Source organism: Tympanuchus pallidicinctus, unplaced genomic scaffold (genome assembly GCF_026119805.1).
Source record: "Tympanuchus pallidicinctus isolate F22 unplaced genomic scaffold, pur_lepc_1.0 scaffold1, whole genome shotgun sequence".
Classification (NCBI taxonomy): Eukaryota; Metazoa; Chordata; class Aves; order Galliformes; family Phasianidae; genus Tympanuchus; species Tympanuchus pallidicinctus.
The window spans coordinates 888983-912185 of NW_026294618.1; the positions used below are offsets into that span (position 1 = coordinate 888983).

The 23203-nt window shown below is 44.2% G+C and overlaps 1 protein-coding gene across 4 annotated transcripts in view; it reads right to left on the minus strand.

The window, feature by feature from the left end:
- CD2AP (CD2 associated protein) overlaps positions 1 to 23203 on the minus strand; it is a 64895-nt gene that overhangs the window by 8482 nt on the left and 33210 nt on the right. For 2 of the 4 annotated variants that reach the window (XM_052692190.1, XM_052692214.1), the window contains 11 exons: positions 19694 to 19847; positions 16827 to 16927; positions 14409 to 14529; positions 13249 to 13433; positions 9705 to 9813; positions 7277 to 7368; positions 6488 to 6592; positions 5384 to 5420; positions 4916 to 4975; positions 2625 to 2784; positions 1073 to 1215 (listed from right to left, as the gene is read on the minus strand). In XM_052692190.1, coding sequence (XP_052548150.1) covers positions 1073 to 1215; positions 2625 to 2784; positions 4916 to 4975; positions 5384 to 5420; positions 6488 to 6592; positions 7277 to 7368; positions 9705 to 9813; positions 13249 to 13433; positions 14409 to 14529; positions 16827 to 16927; positions 19694 to 19847 — 1267 coding nt within the window. The remainder of the gene's footprint in view (positions 1 to 1072; positions 1216 to 2624; positions 2785 to 4915; positions 4976 to 5383; positions 5421 to 6487; positions 6593 to 7276; positions 7369 to 9704; positions 9814 to 13248; positions 13434 to 14408; positions 14530 to 16826; positions 16928 to 19693; positions 19848 to 23203) is intronic. The other 2 variants (XM_052692197.1, XM_052692206.1) reach the window with 2 other exon arrangements.

Below are 23203 nucleotides of genomic sequence, written 5' to 3' on the forward strand. Positions count from 1 at the left end.
TTGTTAAAAAAAATAGGAAAAGCAACACCAGGAGGTGCAGATAATTCTGAACAGGGGAACTTGGACACAACAGAGGGCTCTCCTCAAATAGCAGCTTCTTGCTTTGCCAGTGCTGCAGCACCTTTAGCTTCAAACGCCTCCGGCCTGCAGCCCTGTTAGCTGCTGTGGGTCAGTCATGGTAAAGCCTTTAACATCTGCTCCAGTAATCCAGTCAGTGATCAACCTGTTGTGATTCAGACATCTCAGATTGTTAGGAGCAAGAGCCAATCCATATCAAGCTGCAAATTCCAGAGCACGTTCTGGCAGCCAGTGGATGCTTTGCTTTTATTTTTCCCATCAATTTGGATACCAAAATCTAAAATTTCTTTTTGAGCCTGTAAAAATCTTACATCAGCAAATAGGAACAAATAGGAACGAACAGTTGTGTGTTCTGTTTTGTTATCTGTGTGAAATGAGCTTTCATACACAGCCTGGTCTGGTGGTTGGCGGCCCTGAACATAGCAGGGGGTTGACACTGGATGGTCACTGTGGTCCTTTTCAACCCCAGCCATCCTAGGATTCTATGATGTACAAATACCTAGTCTGACAGCTGCTGCCTTGCCATTCTGGTTATTAAAGATATCAGGATTGTTACACCTGAGGAAAAGAAAATCATAACCCACAGGAGCTGCCAACTTAACCACAAAATGCAAAAAAGTTAATGGCTTAATACTGGAAATAGGCAAGTTAGATAGAAATGCAAAAGTTACCTGAAATGCAGGAGCAGAACAAACAAAATGCAAGATAAAAGTGATAGCAAAAAAACCATGCTTTCCAACTGGAAGAATAAGCTGATACCGGTGTTCTTCCCTCCCTATCATAGCTGTAACAGAGCTTATGCCTCCAAATACCCTATAAAACCTGTTCCTTGCTTTCTAACTCTTAACATGAGCTGCCTGCACTACTCTAGAAATACACATTTTCAACAGACAGGGCATAATTGCACTCTGAGCCATTTTGGCCTTATTCTAAGGCTGTAAAACACCACAGTCCAAACAGAAAGACCCAGAAGAACTTCTTATTGCTTTCTTACCTGATTCTCGAGAGCTCTTTATCACAAGTGAATCTACCTCTACTGATTTTGGTCTCGCTGGTAACTGTTCAGAGTCCAACTTTGGTTTTGCTACTGGCTCGATTTCAGATTTTGGTCGAAGATGAACAACTTCTCCATTAGATCTGTAAATAGAAAAGTGACAACAGCTAGACATGACATTCAATAGTTTACAACATGCCAAAAATAAGAATATATACATGTCAGATTTCACCACTTTTAAAATCCTTTGCTTAAAATAAAGTCTTACAGAAAGCAATTCTACCATGATAAAAGCCAGTTCATGACCTGTTCCAGCTCTCGTAGAGTTGTCAGACATGCACAATCCCCTTGAAAATCATCAAAAACTTTTAGTGTGTTTACTACAGGGCCTATTTTTGCACTTAAACCTAAAATATCACACCTCAGTGCTACAGGAAACAAGCAAGCTGAATAACACCTTCAGTAATCTCTCTTGAAATATTCAGATTCAAACACTCGGATTCCCTCACACCAAAATTCTCCTTCAAAGAAGAAAGCTGCCAAGAAGTTCTTTCCTTGTGCACACAGGACCTGTGTCCTGCACATGTGGCTCTTCTTCTACCATGCATCCTTTGGATGCCTAGTCAAGGAATTAAAGAAAGAAGAGGTGATCCTCCCCCTTTGCAGGTCTTGCCACCATTTATGCCATGCTATAAAAGCAAAGGACACAAACGGACTAGATGCCAACCTCAGCATCTCCCTTTCTTTAACACTTGTTCCAGACTTCTTTTTTTATTTGCAAATTACATTGCAGCAGAAAAAGCAATACCACAATCACCTCCCTGAAGCAACGTTAAGTTTCAGACGTTTAACATACTCAAAAATCCCTAAAATGTGATGTTGGCAATTATTAGAGGACTACAGTTTACTACAACTGTTGTAAACGCATACAAACTCCTTTTTCCATCCTTAATCAGTATGGGAGGAGACGACATAAATTCCACTTGGGAAACATCCCAAGATGTCAAGTGACAACATACCTGCACTGGTAGGTAAGAACCTGGCTACAACTTGGCTGGAGGCAGAAAGGGGGGAACTGCAGCAGGGGGTGGGGATGGAGAAGGACTGAACTGATGCAAAGCTCTTGGAACTCTGTGAATTATCGTTTCAAACTCAGGAGAAAGAAAATTCAGAGAACTGGAACTAAGAGTGAGCAATTGCTTGCTGTTACGTCCCCTGGGTAACTGCCCAGTGACTCCAGTGACAATACTCAAGACAAACCTCAGAACAACCCGAGAACAACCTGCAGTCTCCATACTAACAGCTTTCTTCCCCAAGGAGAAGATGGCCACTCTGAGCACCTTCTGCACAGCACGGTGCTGAGCTCTTCTACTTAATTCTGAAGTGCTGAAACGTCGCACTTTTGGCTCCAATCATTTTTTCCCAACACAATAACATTTTTCTTAACATCCAGTAATTATTTTATACCGCATTACTGCTATAATCACAACTTCTTCATCCTGTGGCACACTGCCATATAAAATATATTAAACACAAATAAAGTTACACTGACTTGGATACGGATGATGGCAAAACAGGCTTTTCTGGACGTTTTAGTTGCAGAATCCCCGCTCTCAATAAGCTGTTAGACTTGCTTGGAGGAATGGGTTTCTTGGGTGGTACTTGAGGAGCATGTGGCTTCAAAGGCTTCTGATCCAAAGCTCCTTTTTCATCTGACAAATTAAGTCACCAAAACATCAAAAATTGTATTGTCTAGGATTCCTTCAATGCTAATCACTCACAAAGCAACTGCTGTCAGAAACAATCCCAGGTTCAGGTAGTAGTGAAAAAACAGATATGCAAGTGTCTGAAGTGATACCTTATCATGGAATGATAGGATCAGGTTGGAAAAGCCCTTAAAGATGATGGAGTCCAACGGCAGCCCAACCATCCCAGCCCAACTCTACCAGCCCTCCGCTAAATCATGGCCCTGAGCACCACATCCAAACGGTTTGAAACACAGCCAGGGATGGGGACTCCACCACCTCCCTGTCAGCCCATGGCAGTGCTGAGCAGCCCTTTCTGTACACAAGTGTTTCCTGGCATCCAACCTCAACCTCCCCTGGCACCACTTGAGGCCATTTCCCCTCGTCCTGTCACCAGTGAGACACACAGAACTCATGAGAGTCATGGAAAAATGAAGACTATTCAACTGGCACGATCCCTACACACAGGCTGAAGGATACTTTCTGCTCTCCATGCAAAGCTCAGTCAGGCATGCACTTGGCATTGGCAGTTTGAAAAACTCCCAGTAGGTCACAGTGAAAGATTACAGTACTTTAAAGGTGAGCCTGTACATCAGTAAATGCATTACATCCAAAAGAAAGCCCTGAGGTAGCAGGGCAATGCACGACTTTGCCACGTGGTGGTGCTGACTGTCCTACGTACAACACGCTGTTCATGGGGTAACTCCTGAGCTTCCTACAAGATCCAGATTCTTAACGCTCAGTGGCAGCTGGTATTGGTGATCACCCACCTCTATTTCACCTACAGTTTAGTTAAGGAAAAATTTAACAATTATGCTTATGGATAAGAACATGTGGGTTCATGAATAGGGCAGAGAAATGCCATCACCAAATTGTATTCCTGACTTCTCATCCACAGAATCACAGAATCCCAGCATGGCCTGGGTTGCAAAGGCCCACAGCGCTCCTCCAGCTCCAACCCCTGCTGTGTGCAGGTCGCCAACCAGCAGCCCAGGCTGCCCAGAGCCACATCCAGCCTGGAACTGAATTTAACGATGCTAGAAATGGTGGTCACTTGGTTGTTCCTTTAAAATGACATAAGTTTAGTTTCACTGGTTTTGTTTGTAATGTGTAAAACCTTTAAATAGTTGAGTTCAAATTTATTGGCGGATTATGGAAAAAATACATCACATCAAAAATGCTCTGGAATGTGACAGCTGCTGAAAAACAAAGTGTGGTACAGAACAGCCCTTTTCTGCAATGGAAGAAATGCTGCAGGAAAACTGTTCTGTGGAATCATAGAATCATAGCATGGTTTGGGCTGGAAGGGGCCTCAAGGATCACGAAGCTCCAACCCCCCTGTGCCATGCAGGGCCACCAACCTCCACATTTCACAGCAGCCCAGGCTGCCCAGGGCCCCATCCAACCTGGCCTTGAACACCTCCAGGGATGGACGGGGCATCACAGCCTCTCTGGGCAGCTGTTCAGCACCTCACTGCTCTCATAGCAAAGAACTTCCCCATGGAAGGTCAGGATGACTAATCAATGGCACGTATAACGAAGCAGGTAGGATTGACATTTATAGAGCAGAACTGTCTGATTTCTGGACTTGTGAATGACCTTTACCTTTTGAATTAATGTCCCCCACATAACTGTGGGCAGTTCTTATGATCAGATTATGGATGGGAGTCACTGAAGGGGAAGATGATGGATGACAACATCCTTTGCCCGAGGAGGCTGTGGATGCCCCATCCCTGCAGGCATTCAAGGCCAGGCTGGATGTGGCTCTGGGCAGCCTGGGCTGCTGGTTGGCGACCTGCACACAGCAGGGGTTGGAGCTGGAGGAGCGCTGTGGGCCTTTGCAACCCAGGCCATGCTGGGATTCGATGATCTTTCAGGGAGCTATGCAGTAACAAGGAGGACACATTTAATAAAGCAAGTTTCTTCCTCTGATCACTCAAAAGGCAATTCCATAGCATCACAAACATGGCTACACCATGAGATGGTATTAAGATCAAATTAGACTGTATTGTTAGCTGGAAGCTGCACAGTTCCATGTTAGCTGCATGGCGCAGCTAAACTAACGAAGTTTAACACCTACCACAAAAACTTCTCTCACCTTTTTCTTCAGACCTCAAAGGGAATTTCTTCTCTCCAGTGGGCAATTCAGGCTTGGGTGCTGCACATAAAACCAAAACAAAGGCATTTCTCAAAGAGCTTTAATTATCTTAGTCACTAACTAAAAATATACATACATGAATTTGTGTTTATATTCTTTCTCCTTTGCAAGGAGGATAATACCATGTATAACGCTCATTTAGTCTTACTCAACTGTAGGCTGCTATTGCAGTGTTTCCCAAGTAGGCTCCATCATAATTTGGAAAAATATACAGCAGCAATACAGAGCAGCAATAAAATACGTAAGGCATAAAGTAACCTCAAAGTGTGACTATGGGCAGCTTCAGCACTGGGAAATACAAAGCTACTTCTGAATTTTCTTCTGAAGTCATGTACAGTTTTTGCATTTTACTACTTCCTCTACTACTGCTTTTCCACAGGCACCTACCAGCATGCACATCATACAGACCTGGAGTTTTAACTGGAGGTGGAGGTTTCTTTGGCTTCTGTAAAAGAAGTAAATAAAACAGATATTCTCTATCAGTGACAGACACATTTGCTTTTTGTTTTGCATAATCTAACATCTAGCTTATTTATGAGCTCACTTCAAAGCACTTCACAAAGGAGGCAATCAATGTGCAGACAGGAAAAAAAGAGAGAACTCGAGTATTCATCTGATATCTCCCAGCCAACAAGTTACCAGAACAGGAACAAAACACAAGGTTTCTTCGAGTCTTAGAGCTGCACTTCAGCTGCAGAATAGATTTAAATATCAAGGTGCCACACTTGATATTTAACTCTGAATATTACCCAATTTTACAGGGCAGCCACTCTTCACTTTCCTTCAACTGACAAAAACCATAGAATCACAGAATTACCAAGGTTGGAAAAGGCCTCCAAGATCATCCAAGTGCAACTGTCCACCTCCCTCAATATTTCCCACCAAACCACGTACCTCAGTACAACGTCTGAGCACTCTGTGAACAGCTCTGGGGGTGGTGACTGCACCACCTCCCTGGGCAGCCCATTCCAGCCCCTCACCACTATCTCATAGAAGCAGTATTTCCTAACCTGACCCGCTGAGTCAAATCTAGCCATGTGCTGTCAATGTCTCAAGTCCCAGACCAAACAGCACTCGTTTCCAGTGTTCTGAAGCCCTTTTCAGCTGACATACAGACGTGGACATTTAGATGGTCTCATATGGAGCCAAATTCACCCTGTCCTGCATGGGTGTACGAGTCTTTCAGCTCTTTGCAAGCACACTTACAAGACTACAGATGAAAGAGAACAGACTGCTCATCTCCCTTCAGACCTGTTAGTTTAATTCAGCCATTGCCTACACGTGTCAGCACAGTATCAGCACTGTACCTTTCTCTATGTGAGATCTATATGAGCATCTTTCTATTAAATATTTAAGAAAAGTTGAACCTTTAGATCTTTCTTCTTCGATAATCTTCTTCAGTTAAAAACTGAACATTTGTATCAGTATTTTCAAGAGCAGAACGTGCTGTGGAGTCTCATAACCCTTGCTGATACGTTTTTGTTGTACTAAACGAAAGACACAGGAACTTACAGGGAAGTCTTTATCAAATTCTTGTATTTGAACAGCAAAATTATCAGGGAAGACTCCTTCTTTACCATTGAGTTCTCCTCTCCACCAGCCTGGCTCTCCAGTGTCCTAAAACAAACAGCAGATTATTTCAATTAATATTGCCTTTTTTTTTTTTTTCTCCCAGAACAGAGAGAGTGAAAATCTGTTCCTGGAACTCCATTTTCAAAATACTGCATTCAGCAGAAGAATGCTATGCTACCTCAGCCAGGGGAAACAGCTCAGATCTGACTAGATTTGGCCACTTGGTTTTCTAAACAGTGGTACTGTAACTTCATTCAAGGGAAGACAAGATCAGCAAGTGGAAGAAGAGAACAAAACCAGCTACGATCCAACGCACAGCAGTCAATGTTCTCGTCTTCCTTGACTGGAAACTTGCTCAGTAAATACTCTGTGAGGTTGGAACTGCACACAGTTCTACTAAATAAAAGAAATTCTGATGTGAATGATCAGGTTTATTGGTCTGAAAGGCAGAAGGTAAGCAAAGCTGCCCTGCTGAGGAAAAAATAGGCAAGTTAAGATAGAAGAAAAACAATAACAAAAGAACTGTAGCATGGAAATCCACTGTATGATCTTAGTGGATGGAGGCTTTGGTTGGTTCCTAACAGAACAATGTGCATTAATGCATAAAGCTACTCAAATATTTTACCAAGCCCAACAATACTCCCCTGTCACATACTTCACTTAACATACTTTACTGAAGTATAAAACTTACAAAAGCAATAAGTGGTTACAGGAAACTGAACATCTTACCTTACTGATAATTTGAATAATCTCTCCTTCTTTAAAACTCAGTTCATCATTTACACCTTCATGGGGAAATATTGTCCTGCAATATTCCTTGGCTGAAACAAAGCAGCACATGATGACATCGCATAGCATGGGGACCAAAGGCCTAAAGCTCACTCTGCTGTTCGAAAGCAGAGCTCAATATTCATACTGTAATCACTCTTCTACAGCAGCCATCCAGCACTACTCTATTCACTCTGTCATTCAAGACAGGAGGAAAACAAGATCATAGCAGAACGTAAGGGAGGTAGGTCTTCACTGCCAGGTAAAGCCCTTTTTATTCACAACAGACTACTCAAAGTTGTAACGTCATAGACTATGCAATACATTCTGTCTTCACTGGTTTATATATATATGTATATGTGTGTATACATATATATACACACACACACACACATACACACACCCAATTCTGCTGCTTCAAACAAAAACATTGTTCTGCTGTAGTACCTATGAGCAACATATACACAGCCTGTAATCCCTTATAACCTCAAAATTATCCTAAATTCAACATCTGCAAGCCTAATTAAAAACATTCCATTGCCTTATAGTCAGCCCAATTGCAGATATTTCAGATACCCCAGCAGTGCATTTGCTGAAGCTCTGCAGTCAAAACAAGGGATTGCTTGGCTGTAACCACCAGAAACCAGAGCTCGTCTGAACAACCAGCTCTGACAGCCACAGCCCCTCTGGCATTAGGAGGAAGAATGACTCCTTTCTTCCCATTTGATACACTACAATAATGCACCCACCTAAAGTAGAGAAAACTATTTCAGTTCAAACAGACAGAAGATTTGTTTTCCTTTCCTATGCTAGAATAAAAATAACACAAGGAAGCCAAAATATAGTAACATAGAAGTTTGAATTGCGAAGCACTTTTTGCATTACATTTCATTATTACAAACTAATGAATCTGAACTTTGGACTCCCTCTTAATTATGAATACTGACTAAATTTTCTCCTTTCCAATGACTGAGGACTAAGTGTACAGCAGCAGGAATCCCAGATGTTGGACTCAAACACAGTGGGGTGGGGGGGGGACAAACAGTGATTCCTATCACATTTTTTAAACAAAATGCTTTTTCACATATTTGCCTCAGAGGCCACAACAGGCTTCCCAGAAATAGCAGAGGCTCACTGAAATAAGGCACAGCAGTTTAAACATTTTAAGAGCTCCCTGTTTAGCTGTTAAACACAGGTTATTTTTAACTCTCTCAAAAGTGAGGATCACGTAATTGTACCTTGGTCTGTATTAAAATAGAAACACCAAGAAAGAACACCAAGCTTTCTTTCAAAAGTTACAAGACATTATCTATAGATATTACCTACTCATGTTCTCCTGCAACATTTATAACTACCACACTTCACCTTTCAGGTGTGCTTACTTCTATGGGGAGTAGAATCTTAGCAAAGAATCACAGAATAGTTTGGGTTGGAAGGGGCCTCAAGGATCACGAAGCTCCAACCCCCCTGTGCCATGCAGGGCCACCAACCTCCCCATTTCACAGCAGCCCAGGCTGCCCAGGGCCCCATCCAACCTGGCCTTAAATGCCTGCAGGGATGGGGCATCCACAGCCTCCTTGGGCAACCTGTGCCAGTGCCTCACCATCCTCTGGGGGAAAAACTTCCTCCTCACATCCAACCCAAACCTCCCGTCTCACTTTAAAACCATTCCCCTTGTCCTAACTGAAGTCAGTTTTCTCTTTGGGGCTGACATTCCCAGAATAGGCTTTGTGTTGGCTGAAAAAAAAAAAAAAAAAGAAAAGAAAAAAAAGAAGCATCCCTCTGGACATAAACTATGCAATGTGGTTGTTCAGTGAAGGCATCAATTCTTAGAGGCAACTTTTGTTATTATTATTATAAACAGAAATCCAAAGGAACTGGACTATCTGGAGAACAGATTTCAACAGAACATAAATATTATGTTTTCTGATGCAAGAAACTCAGCATACATCTATGAGAGCACACGAACCAGCAACTGCACTGTAAACCCTACCCCTACAGCCATTCCTGTGACCTGGGCCAGAAACCAAGTTTAGGGCCTGCTCACACAGCAATAGTTCTCCAGCATCCCAGCTGGCTGCTTAGAGCTAGGCAAAATGAAAGCCAGTTCAAGTATGGTAACACAGCAAATGAATGCCAACTGAAAACCCTGGCCTTGTTTCCTTCCTTGCAAATGTTTTCAATTAATTTTCTGCCCAAATGTGAGCAAAAACTCCTTCAGACACGTCCACATTTGTGTAACTCCTCCAAGGCAAAGAACGTGACACGCAAAAAAAGACACACAGAACTATGAGATTTTGAACAGGAGAGCAAAATAATCTGGTTTGAAATCCAAATACTTCCTCCACATAAAGCCACCACTTAACAGCTGTGCTTCCCTTCGCCTCACCTTTTGGTTTGCCTTCAGCTTCTGACTTCGGTGCTTCTGACGAGTTCTCCATTTTTGCTACGCGAGGAAAATGAGCGAGCTTTGAGCCAGGAGGATGGTTAGGTGATGGCTGTAGGAACCAAAGAGAACCTTGTTAACAGAAGCTCATTACAAGCTGAGATGGTGTGAATTATCACCTCCAAAACATTCACCGAGATTCTCCATTAGGTACTTAATGCACTAGCCATAACAGTAACTGCAGTAAGGGTTTGGGTATAGCAGTAGGGTTTGAAAAGCATAGCTTTTGAACTGGAAGCTATACTGCCATATATACTTCTGCACTGGTATTTCAATCTTCCCAAATGTTGCTGTTCTACTACTGAAACTGCCTCTCTGGCCCAGAACAGAAGTGGTCCTTTAACAGCTCTGCTGACAGTAACTCACTGACCGTATCTACTTGACACTGGGATACAGCAGGAATCTTCAGTAGCCACCCACCACCTCAGCTGAAGAGTTTATTTGTTTTGAAACTACTGCCACAGATATAAGAGCACATGAAAGTCTGCCCTAACTTCCCTTCACTCTCAGTGGTTCACAGAACACAACCCCATGTAGTAGATATCCATCCAACAGACATTCTCTCCCGCACCACAAGATGCTTGGGTATGAAGTCTCAGAGTAAAGATCGAGCCAAAGTAATTGTTCCAGTCTGCATGACATACGCTGAGCTGTTGGGAAGACTCAGCTTCAATTGCATTCATTTTTTCATAGCCATAAGAGCTGCAAACAGAATATCCTACAGTCAGTGCAAACCTGAGCAACCCTGGTGGTGTTACCAACGTGAAAAATCCCACTGCCTTTACTTACCCTATCTATGCCTTGCTGCTTACAATTAAGCTTTGCAGACTTACCACTGCCAGAGAGACCAGAGTTCCTCTCCTCAAACACAGCTGATGGCTGTGTGCTGGACGCCTCTGACATGCCATACAATAAGCTATCTATGGCCATCTGGGACGTTCGGAGAGCACTCACGCTATTTACTTCACTCCATAAAGGAAGCACTAAAATAACCCACCTATGACATTAAACAAGTCCAGTATGGAATCTTCCCTAACTTCCCTCTTTCCAAAATGAGATGCAATTAGAAGCGTGAGAGGAAGTTTAGGCAGACAGGGTATAAATAACCCAAACCCATGCAGGATGCTGAAGCTAACTGAAAGGCACAAACATCCAAAGCGCTCGGAGCGCTCAGTCTGCCTGTGCTGAAAAGTCCTGGAAAAAAGCCTTCTCTGCTCTACAGTTTCCTGACTGCCTTTTTTCCCTTGCTGTCTTAAAGATGGAGAACACCCATCCAGTCCCCCTCCATTGAAATCCAAAGTGAGTTGAGCAGAAAGCTGAAGAAACCATCCATTTTCACAGAGCCTCTGTGAGAACTATCTGTGCAGGGCTCCTCATGTTCTCCTCCAGGCACGTCTGCCTTCGAGACAACTTTGGCAATGAGCTTAAGTGGAATATTAAATGCAAAACTCAACTGTTTATTTTATTGCCTCTAAGTTATGAGAAACTGCTTTCTCACTTCATTTCCCATCTTCTGAGAAACAGCCCATAACAACACAAACAAGGCAAAGAACAAAATAAAGCACCAGTGCATTTCAGCGTTCATGTAGTCAAATAACATGGTCCAAAACTGCTTAGCAGATTTCTTATCAATTGAATGTGTATTTTAGGTAGGATCTCCCACTCCCAAGCTATAAGCTACAAAGTAGGGAAAGTTGCCTTTCAAAAAGCAATCGTGAACAGTCCATGCAAATTGAGAGTAATGATCTGAAACTCTGACAGCATTCACACAAAGGTGGAGCAACTCCCATGGATTCCTATTTGAGCAGACAAAGCCTGAAGGGAATGCAGATTCATGTGCCTTCCCTCGGGCCTTGCAGCCCCCAGAGCACAAACAGCACCTTGGTAACTTCAGTTTTCTGAACCACCTCAGGATTTCACTAAACCCAGAAGAAAAGAGGATGCACACAGTGTTACAGTTGGATGAGCATCTCTTGTAGCACTGCTACCAAGAAGGTGTGGGGCAGAAAGGCCAACATATTAGAGGTGCCTGTTCCTCCTCTCTGCCTGCTCTCCTTTCACTCCCTGCCCTGCAGCACTGCAGTTATTTCTGGGCAAGCAGAAGAAAGCAAATCAGTCAGGACTGCTTTTTCCAAAAGCAGCATTAATAGTCATAACACAGACAATATGAATTTTTACAAAGGTTTTAGAAGCTTTCTTGAATTGATCACTTAAATAAAAACTGAAATACTGCATTACCTCAAATGTCAAAAGCAAAAACCCATACAAAAGTTCTCTGTGTACACTATGCAGCTATAGGCACTGTGCTGTGCTTATAGGGGTAAGCACTCTGTAGGGTTCATCACAACAGAACTGAAGTTAAGTATACAATGTGATGTGTGTAGTGCCTCCTCAGCACTAAGCTAGGTGTGGAGAAGTGCCCCTTTCACCACATACTCAAAAAAGGGGAAAAGCAAGAGAAAGAGGATGCAAAATTGTTAAAAAGTGCTTGTCACACTTGCACAATCTCAGCTTATGGCAGCATCAATGAAGCCAAAAATCTGGCAGCATTCACTGCAGGACACTTCTGCTAGTAACAGTGCACCATACCCAGCACTGTCTCTCAACATCCACCACAACACTGAAGGAAAACCACAACACAATATTTCCTGAAGAAACTCAGCAGCCCAGACTACATAAAAAGTCAGTTAAAGAGAAAAGAATCACCAGAGCCTGCTGTAGATCGCAGAACGGCCTGGGTTGGAAGGGACCTCAAGGATCACGAAGCTCCAACCCCCCTGTGCCATGCAGGGCCACCAACCTCCCCATTTCACAGCAGCCCAGGCTGCCCAGGGCCCCATCCAACCTGGCCTTGAACACCTCCAGGGATGGACGGGGCATCACAGCCTCTCTGGGCAGCTGTTCCAGCACCTCACCACTCTCACAGCACACAACTTCCCCTGACATCCAACCTCCATCTGCCCTCCCTCAACTCCAAACCATTTCCCTTGTCCTGCCAGATGTGTTGGAACACCTATTATGTCTTAAACACCAGGCTTTGAAAGTTTGATTTTCCCTCTCTGCTTTTTTGGTTTTGTTTTGCTTTTTAATGTCAAACATTTGAATAGAACTTTTTGCCTCCATAGTGGCTATTCAAGGCCAGGCTGGATGTGGCTCTGGGCAGCCTGGGCTGCTGGTTGGAGACCTGCACACAGCAGGGGTTGGGGCTGGAGGAGCGCTGTGGGCCTTTGCAACCCAGGCCATGCTGGGATTCTCTGATATAACTCACAGAAGTTGGGGGGGTTTTGCTTTGTTTTATAGGTAAGACTCTACTCTCCTTTTCCACGGTACCCCTCAGAGGATTACAGTCTGATTATTGAACAATACTGATAAATTTATAACAGACAACACCAACACAATATTTGTTCTCCAGATGTCAGGGTTGTTGTTTTTTTCTTCCTTTTTTAAATATAGGAAACCCCAAAAAAGACTATGAAGCACTACAAACCTTATCTTGCTTTTTATCCTCTGATTCATTACTGGATAATCTTGTCTTAAGCTTAACTGAGCCTTCTTTAAAGATATCTCCAAACCCAACGCCTCGAATTTTCTTTGGCTGTGCTGGTCCAGATCCAGGCTCATTTTCATTCCCCGGAGAGGCTACAGGTGAGGTAGGACCACTGAAAACAGGCTCTGATAGGGAAAGAAAAAAAAAAAAGGAAAAAATAGTTGTTTTAAAAGCTGAAAATATCTTTGCTCTTCAGAGGGAAAAACTGAAGAGGAACAGCTGTGTGAATTGCTCTTGTAAACAGTTTCCTACAGCTGTAATCCCTCACGTTCTGTTCCAGCTGTACATTGAACGTAAGTCCATTTGAAATGATGCCAATGTTATACTGAGTATTCTGACAACTAACTTGTTAGCCCATTAATATTTCTTGCCATTTCAAATATAATCAATGTTCCATAGTCTGTTACCTGTTCTGTTAATTTTTGTGAACGTGCAGCACAGCTATAGCTGCTAGAATCAATAAAGATTATTAATGGCCTCAAAGATTGCTGTGTGTCAACAGCCACAGCAGAGCAAACTGATGCACTTCTAGAGACTGATGTCTCTCCAGGAACCCAGAGCAGCTTTGCTATTGCTCAAAACAAGTACTAAAAAATAACCCAAACAATCTCTTTGTGAATTTATTCAAATAGCTTAATGATATTAAGGTACTATTATAACATGTTCAACGTTTAAATCAGATTAAAGCTGTTTGAAATTGTTCGCTGGTAGATAACAGAAGTATTCACAGTTTTATTCCAACTTTCAGATACAAGGGACAGCATTTACTCACACTCCTCAAACTGATATTTGCAGGCATGCCATTTCCATAATGCCTCACAACATAACACCTCTGAAGTAGAGTTTCAAGGCAACAGACCAAGTGACAGCTGCAGTCTGCTTCCACCTCAGCTATACAGCCACAGGGGAACTGCTCGATTTCCAACCCCTTACCATCAGATCAAGCACTGATCCAGTGTCCATTTTTGTATTTCTCAGACAGTACCTCAAAAAGATTTTATTCTTAGAGTCAAATAGAAGGTTGTCCAACCACAATGCTCCAAATTACACTGAGGTTTAAAATGACTTTGCTAAGGGTTTAGGACAGAACAGAACGCCACCTGCATCATCCAGAGCATCCTGTGTTTCTCCATCATCTGCCAATTCCAGCTCTTTCACAAAGTTAGAAGGAAACAACCCCGACCTGCCGTTCAGTGTTCCGCTCCACCAGCCTTCCTCTACCTGCGTGGAAACAGTTTGCATATTACTAACGAAGGAAAAAAGGAGATTTAAATGTAAGCATCACCGCAACGTTTAATTATGGCATCAAAGCAATTTAAGAGATGCTTATCCATTGCATTCACACTTCACTTCTAAAACACCATGAACAATTTTGGGAAACATCAACTGACCGTGGCTTACCTTAAAAATAATAAAATAGCATATCAAACATATAGAAACAGTCACCAAAAACGAGAGCAAGTAAATAATTTACTGCCATTTCCATCTCTATAGCAACAATCCTGCCATGAGATCAGTCCTACGTCTTACAATCCAGAAGAGCAAAACGTTCATCAGAGAACAGACAGAACATCAGGAATGATTTATTTAACAGGAAAGAAAAGACAGCACTATTTGTGAAATAAAGACAGCCAGCAGTCCAGCTTCCTAAGGAGACTTCGGTGCAGTTTTGCTGCCAGTCTGTACCTTCCAGTTCCCATCAGTCTGATTTCCTCTGGCTTTGCATCTGTTGAAACCTGTGTGTTCTGATAGAAGATAAACCTTTCTGGATGCTAACACTAGAGATGACCATTTGAGGACACCTTGCATTTCAAAATCCTACTACAGGACACCATTTCCACTTTAAGGAGGCACTGCTTTGGGGCACGCATCAGTGCTTTCTATTAATTCTACCAAGTTATTTCTGTAACAGGACGGCACTCAGACTTCTGAGAAAAAGGGAAAAAATGACAAACAACTTTGCTGGTCTGAATTCTTTCTTAAAGATCCAACAGTGAAGGCTGTGCACATACCACAGACAAGCACACTATTTGGTTCTGTACCCAGCAAGTATGGAGGAAAAGACACAAAGGAGAAAGAAAAGATTTGCAGAAATCATAGAGCTATCATCTGTGCATGTGCCTTGCCTGCACAGCCCACAAGTTCTGATAACAGAAAAGCCTGGTTAATCAACATACTGCATACAGCTCTTCCCTGTTCCTGAGCCTTACAGCCAGCCCTCCTTGATGCTGGTCAGGTCATTTCTGAAGCCATCTACCTCCAGTCTTCAGCTCACCATCAATAGGACAGGGTGTGGGACCAGAGGAGGGAGCTGCATTATTTGTCTGCCTATTAGGAACTGAGAAGAAGTTTAACTTTTCTTTTCTGAGAACTGAGCTGGATGTGGCTCTGGGCAGCCTGGGCTGCTGGTTGGTGATGCTGCACATAGCAGGGGGTTGGAACTGGATGAGTGTTGTGAGCCTTTGCAATCCAGGCCAGCCTATGGTTCTGTGATATGAATATGGAAACTGCACTGCACTCACATGTCAATTATACACACAGAAAGGTTATAACAAAAAACAAACAAGCAGCCCATATAAATGAATCTCAAGAGGCTTCACATACATACTTTTGAACCACTATTCTAAGTGGATTTCCCTTTTTTTTGTTAGTTTTCAAATAAGCAGGTGTGTTCTGAGCACCCATTCTGAGGGACTGATTACTGGACAAGCATTTTCTGGGCCAGCTATCCTCACTGTCCTCTGTGGAAGCACACAGCCTTGGAGGAATTTGCTCTTCATCGAAAGCTGCCTAGGGTGTGGGAAAGGGATTAGCAAGGGCACAGGAAACAAGCAGCAACAGAAGAACAAAACCAGAGCATGTCCCCAAAAAACAGTTCCTAAGCAGCCATGAAGCCATGACTGCTGTAACTAGCGGCTTCCACAAATGAAGCTAAATATCCAGGAGCACCCCTTTACAAAATGCCCATAAAGGTATTTGTGACGCTGACTTTAGTGAGCAGGTTTACCAAGACACTGAAGCTAACAGTGACTGCTATCTTCATTCTAACAGAATCCCTCAGGCTAACAGAACAAATGGTGGAGCTCAATGGTGCAAACACATCTGGGAGCATAACTACTTCCTTACCAAGAGAACAGAAAGTCACTCCTGGCAAGCACTGGGATCCCATTCCCCTTGTCCCATCACCACCCACCCTCACACACAGCCGTTCCCCCTCCTGTTTACCTGCCCCCCTCAAGTACTGGAAGGCCACCATGAGGTCTCCCCACAGCCTTCTCTTCTCCAAGCTAAAAAATGTTCTATTGCTGAGAACACCAAATACTTCCCCTCTACACTTCCAGTACTTTTTGATTCAGGGTGAGAACCTGGGAGAAAGAACTCCTCAGCTATTTGCTTTACCTTCTAACACACTGCTTTAAATGCTAGACTTCCAACATTCTTGTAATCAACAACTAGATGAAATTTAAAAGTCGCTTTTGGCCACACGAAGAAGAAAGCAGCTCTGTACCACAGCTCACCTCCTCACTGATGTCAATCACATCCCCCACCTTGAGCTCCAGCTCATCTTCGTTCTGCGGGAGGTATTCGAAGAGCACTTTGCACTGCCGCTTCTTGGGCTCTGACGGGAGGGAAAGGGAGAAACAACAACACTTAGAAATGAAAGGTGCTTTTTCCTCAGCTCCTGAGGGTCAGATGTGACAAGAACACTTGTAAGCTACCCCCAACAGCCACGAAATATGCTTCTTTTTTTTCCAGTTGTGTCATTTCAGCCTATCGCACTGTACCTTAGATGCAGCTTGAAAACAATCAAGCACTTCACACTGCTAGTTACAGATGAGCAAATACTACACAGACAGCTGCTAACATGCTATAAAAAAACATGTTGACACAAGCAAGTCAGAGATGCCCCCAGTACTATGAATTTCAACCTGTTTCCTGAGTGAAATCCACTAAAATGACCGTTGGCTGCAGCATTAGCACTTGTTTTGAAACCAAGTCTGCAGGTTTGAGCCTCCTGTCCTTCAGCAGTGCTGAAGGAAGTGACCAATGCTGTGCTCTTCTCCGTGCTCAAGTGCCAATGGCATCTTTTGCTTTCTTCCCTGTAGCAGAGACCTCCTAACTTCACAGCTGAGGAACTGCTTGGCTCGCATTTCTGAAACCTAAATACAGTTTTGAATACAAAAACCATTCTTTTCCCAGTGAAAACAGAGTCAAGAAATCAAGCTAAAGCATTAAGGAGCAGGGTTTCATGGGGGCAAAATTAAAATAAGTAGCTATCTGTAGATGTTCACCAGAAATAATTACAACATTTCAGGCATTAAAATAATAACATGACATCCTAATGGGGGAAGGTGCTGAAGCGGCTTCCAACACCCCCTCCAGCCAGAGGTGGAGCCCACCATCACCCCACCATGCTGCACCTATGCTACAGCGCTGCTGTGCTCACAGGGTTTATGCTTTTTGCCTTCACACAGAAGGCTGTGCCTTGAGCCCTCGCCCACAACAGCCAGCTGTGACCAGCAGCAATGATCCAACACACCTGCTTGATATAAAATCATGCTATTTCCTCCAAGTGCTAAGGCTTACAGGACCCTGTGCTAATATTTCTATACTCCCTTACATGAACTGATACTGCCTCCCAAGCTGCTCTATTTTGCAGAGTGTTGTTCCATTTGGGGTAGTATGGTTAGGTTGTGGTTGGACCTGATGATCTTTGAGGTCTTTTCCAACCTGAGCAATTTTATGACTCTATGATTTATTACAAGAGAGCTGAAAGTCTGACCTCAGAAGATCAGAAGACTGTCAACATGCAGTGCTCTCAGTACAGAGCAAACCAGACACTGAGTAACTGTGAGCATCTGAGAGGGATCAGGAAACTGAGGACCTCAGTGCTGGTGTACAGCTTCAGCTCTAGAAAGCAAAAAATCAGGAAATGAGAACATGAAGCTCTGTGGGTTAATTTCTAATAACATAAATGGTCACGTTATACACCTTTCTTTCAACTCATCAGCCCAAAATGATTATTACCTTGGTAGTAATTGAAATAAACAGTTATAGGCCCCTACTGCCCCCTACTATGTTTCCAGGGTTCCTTCTCTGGATGAGATTACTTGATACTAAAAATAGTCAATTAAAAAGCTACAAGGCCATATTTCATATACATTTGATATCAGCTTTCTTTTTCACACTGTAATGCTACTCAACCTAAACAAAAAGGAGCTGTATTTCACATCTAGAACTCTCCCTCACCTGCAATCCATCTTCAAAACAGTGTCTTCCAGCTGTGCTAATTGCCAGGCTGACCTGGGAAGCTCCCCGAGCAGCTCAGGAAGCAGAACCCAGCTTCATACATCAGGCTGGCTGCCACCACATTCTTCTGCCCATTTCCAAAGCAATCTGTTTTGCCCTGTGTTTGTTCCGTGCAGGGCAAACCAAATGTAGAACTTGGTTAGCACAGCTAAGCACACCTTCAGTATTTTCGTTTCCCTGAATAAATGCACTAAACTAACAGAACGAAACACTGCCCAGAGCCTGATGTACAACAGCTGTGTTCAGTGGGAGCCATCCAAGGCCAACACACGGGACGTCCCACACACAGCTCAGCCTCTACGCCACCCCACCAACATCCACCTCTGATGTCAAGGGCCAACATAATGAAATAGGAGGCATTACTTTCAGAGCAGCTTTGCAGAATTACCAATACCTGCAATCCCTGCCTGGGGAAGTTTTCTCCTCTAGTTTTCAGGTACTTTGATTTAACCACTGGCATTACAACATAGAAACTACAAACACGAAGGCACCAATTTGCACTCCTGACCATCCTAGGGGTTCCATTTACAACCAAAAGGAAGATCACTACTTTTTCCCATACCCCTACTAACTCCATGTTATTTCATACCAGCAGAAACTTACCCAGTAAGAAAAATCTGAACTGGAAAGCATTTCCTCATCAAACAGCCTTGAATTTGTAGCAAAACTTATCTACAGTACATGTACTTACTCTACAGAAGCGACCACAGGAGATTTTTAATTACCACGAACAGGCTTTCAGTCCTCATTTGGATACATTACAATATGAACTGAGCTCACATGAAAGTCAGTAGCAACAGTGACTTTTCATTGCCTCCCATGCTCATCAACATAGCTAGGCAATATTGTCTGGGATATGGAAGGGGTCTAAATTCTGCTCCTGTAAGAATTCATCCTTACTGCCATTAAGAAAGCTATATCATCTACCAGCACAGGCTGGCTTAGAATAAAAAGCTTGGGCTCCTGTGTCTCCAGCACATCCTTAAAACTGAGCCAGGCATTAAATAATTAACGTTTATTAAAAAAATACTCATTGGCAGCTTATGCAATTGAAAGAACTCTAAACACTACGTACTCTTCTTGAAGCTTTTGGACGGCGGATGAGGCTGAATTCCTCCTGCTGGAAGCCCATAGGTGCAAATACGCTGCACAAGGCTTGCTACATTGCCAGATTTCTCCCTTCTGAGTGGCAGGGCATCATCCTTGGGCTCTACATCCTTCTTAACTTCCTGAAAGAAGAGATTTAAAAGATTGAGAGGCCATTAAAATTACCCAAGAGCTCAGTGCTTTTAGTGAGGTACTCTACGAGATTTCACATACTTACCATCTGGTGTCTAATGACGTACTGTACTCAAAAACCATGGCATTCTGCATCTAAAAGTACTAAAGGCCTTTATAAACATGACCCTTGCATGCGCCCACATCAGGAGCTGTAAGTCACGTGCCAAGCAAACTCAGAAACAAAGGCAGCATTTTAGCCATCAACTCCAACCCTTGGAAAAGCAACTTTGGGAAGTCCCACACCACAAGTTTTTAATTGGAAACTAAAAACAAAATACAAATATGAACTCAATGACAGAACCACAGTGTAGTGAGTTAATTAAACAATGATCACGTTCATAAAGCTGCAGTATGTGATAATCTCTGACTAAAAGCTCAGAAGCTTTGAGAAAAGAAGACTGAGAGGGGACCTGATCCAGGTCTATCAGTATCTGAGGTGTGGGGGCAGAATGGCGAGGCCGGACTCTTTTCAGTGGTGAGTGGAGACAGGACAAGGGGAAACGGCTGGAAACTGCAGCATAGGAAGTTCTGCACCAATGTGCACAAGAACTTCTGTACAGTGAGGTGACGGAGCACTGGAACAGGCTGCCAGGGAGGTGGTGGAGTCTCCTTCTCTGGAGATGTTCAAGACCTGCCTGGATGCCGACCTGTGCGACCTGCTGTAGGGAACCTGCTTTGGCAGGGGGTTGGACTCCATGAGCTCTGGAGGTCCCTTAAAACCCCTACAATTCTGTGATTCTGTGAAGCTGGTTACTGACAGGATGTAGGATACTGCCACAGAAAGGAAAAGAAAGTAACATGCAGAGAACAACAGACATTTTGCTGATACCACTGGAATTAACAGGAAACAGTTAACATTTCAATTTAGAAGGAATGTAGCAATAGGAACAGACACCTATAAACAAGAAAGAATCAGTTCCTGACAGAAAAGCCACTGACTAAGCAGCCATTCCAACACATCAGCTCATTCCACAAGACTCTCCCTAAAAGTGAACGAATGCTCTGAGCACAAGAAGAGACCCGTCAGTCAGATCAGTGCTCTGGTCAGAGCACAGCTCCCAACGGCAGCAGTTTGAGATGCTATTTAGAGACAGCCAGCATGCAATCTTGGGCACTTTCTGCTGTCTGACCTCCCAGATCTCCTGATCACCCATAGGGGTTTCATTAGGAAGGTCCATTCCTCCAGTCACTTCAGTGTCTGCAGACAAATCTAATTCCTTTCTCAGCCCATGATCCCACCTTGGTGATAAATAGCAGACACCCTCCACTAACATGAAGAATCCCCCCCTACCAGCTGCTTTAAGTGACACCCTCCCACTCCCCACATGAGCTCCTTTAGTTTAGCACTGCCTCCAAAGCCACGAGGACCTGGATCACGTCCCGTCAGCTCTATCCTTGCAGCTGCAGTCCCTGCCTTGGCAGCTCCGATGTCACGAGGCAGCTGCTCCATCCCCGTGACCATCTATCTATTCCCCCTGCTCAGCAGCCTTCCTCACGAGATCCTGTCCATCCTCGGGCTGCCACTTCACTCAGAGCGAAGGATTTTAGAGAACTGGAAATCACAATGCCAAACATTCACAAGCCAATGCTCATCCCAGCTAAGATTTTCCTATGGACACAGTACAGGTCACTTTTTCTTCTATCCATGGCTTGGACAGAAGATAGTTGCATTTACCAACTTCATGCTCATCTACCATCTTTTCACTGCTCAGCTCCCCACCATTAGCACAATGTTTAACTAAGACTGTAACAAGACGCAGAAAATGGGGGTTTCTACTGTGAGATCTTCTCTGCACATCACTGGGGATGCAGAACAAATCCGGTATCAAGGCTGGCTCCTCAGAGATCCCACTGGCACATCACCCTGACAAAGCACCAGCAAGCCCAGTTTACCTTGGTCCATCAATCCCTCTGCAGGGCCTTTCTCCCCTCAGGCAGATCAACGCTCCCTCAACTTGGTGCTGTCTGCAAATTTACTGAGGGTGCTCCCAATCCCCTCATCAAGATCGTTAATAAAGATGTTAAACAGAAGCGGCCCCAGTACCGAGCCCTGGGGGACACTTCTCTGGGCTGCTGACTGGATTTAACTCTGCTGACCACAGCGCTTTGGGCCCAGCCATCCAGCCAGTGCGTCAGCAGCAGAGCGTGCGTCCATCCGAAGCGCGGGCAGCCGGCTTCTCCACAGGGATGCTGTAGGGGAGTGCCAAAGGCCTCACTAGAGTCCAGGTAGACCACATGGACAGCCTCACCTTCATCCACTAAGCAGGTCACCTTGCCATTGAGTGAAATCAGGTTTGTCAGGCAGGATCTACCATACATAAACCCATGCTGACTAGGCCTGAGCCCCTGGTTGACCTTTAACTGGCCCACGATGGCTCCTGAGATTATCCATTCCCTAACCTTCATATTCATATAATCATATATCCATATATTTTCAATATTATAACATTCACATATTATCATAGAATCATAGAATCACCAAGGTTGGAAAAGACCTAAAAGCTCATCCAGTCCAACCGTTCACCCATTCCCAACAGCTCCCACTAAACCATGTCCCTCAACACAGCATCCAGCCTTTCCTTGAACACCCCCAGGGTCAGTGACTCCACCACCTCCCTGGGCATCCATTCCAGTGCCTGACCACCCTTTCTGAAAAGCAATACTTCCTCATGTCCAGCCTGAATCTCCCCTGCCGTAGCTTGAAGCCATTCCCCCTGGTCCTATCACTGATGACACGAGAGAAGAGGCCGACCCCCAGCTCACTACAACCTCCCTTCAGGCAGTCATAGAGAGCAATGAGGTCTCCCCTGAGCCTCCTCTTCTCCAGGCTGAACATTCCCAGCTCCTTCAGCCTCTCCTCACAGCCCTGTGTTCCAGACCCCTCACCAGCTTTGTTGCCCTCCTTTGAACACGTTCCAGGGCCTCCATGTCTTTCTTGCAGTGAGGGGCCCAAAACTGGACACAGCACTCGAGGTGTGGCCTCACCAGTGCTGAATACAGGGGATGCTCACCTCCCTGCTCCTGCTGGCAGCACTGTTTCTGATGCAGGCCAGGCTGCCATTGGCCTTCTTGGCCACCTGGGCACACTGTGGGCTCATGTTCAGCCGAGCATCAATCAATACCCCCAGGTCCATTTCCTCTACGTCGTCCTCCAGCCACACCGCCCCAAGCCTGTAGCGTCGCCTGGGGTTGTTGTGGCCGAAGTGCAGGACCCGGCATTTGGCCTTGTTGAAACTCATCCTATTGGCTTCAGCCCAGCTCTCCAGCCTGTCCAGGTCCCTCTGTAGGGCCTCGCTACCCCCAG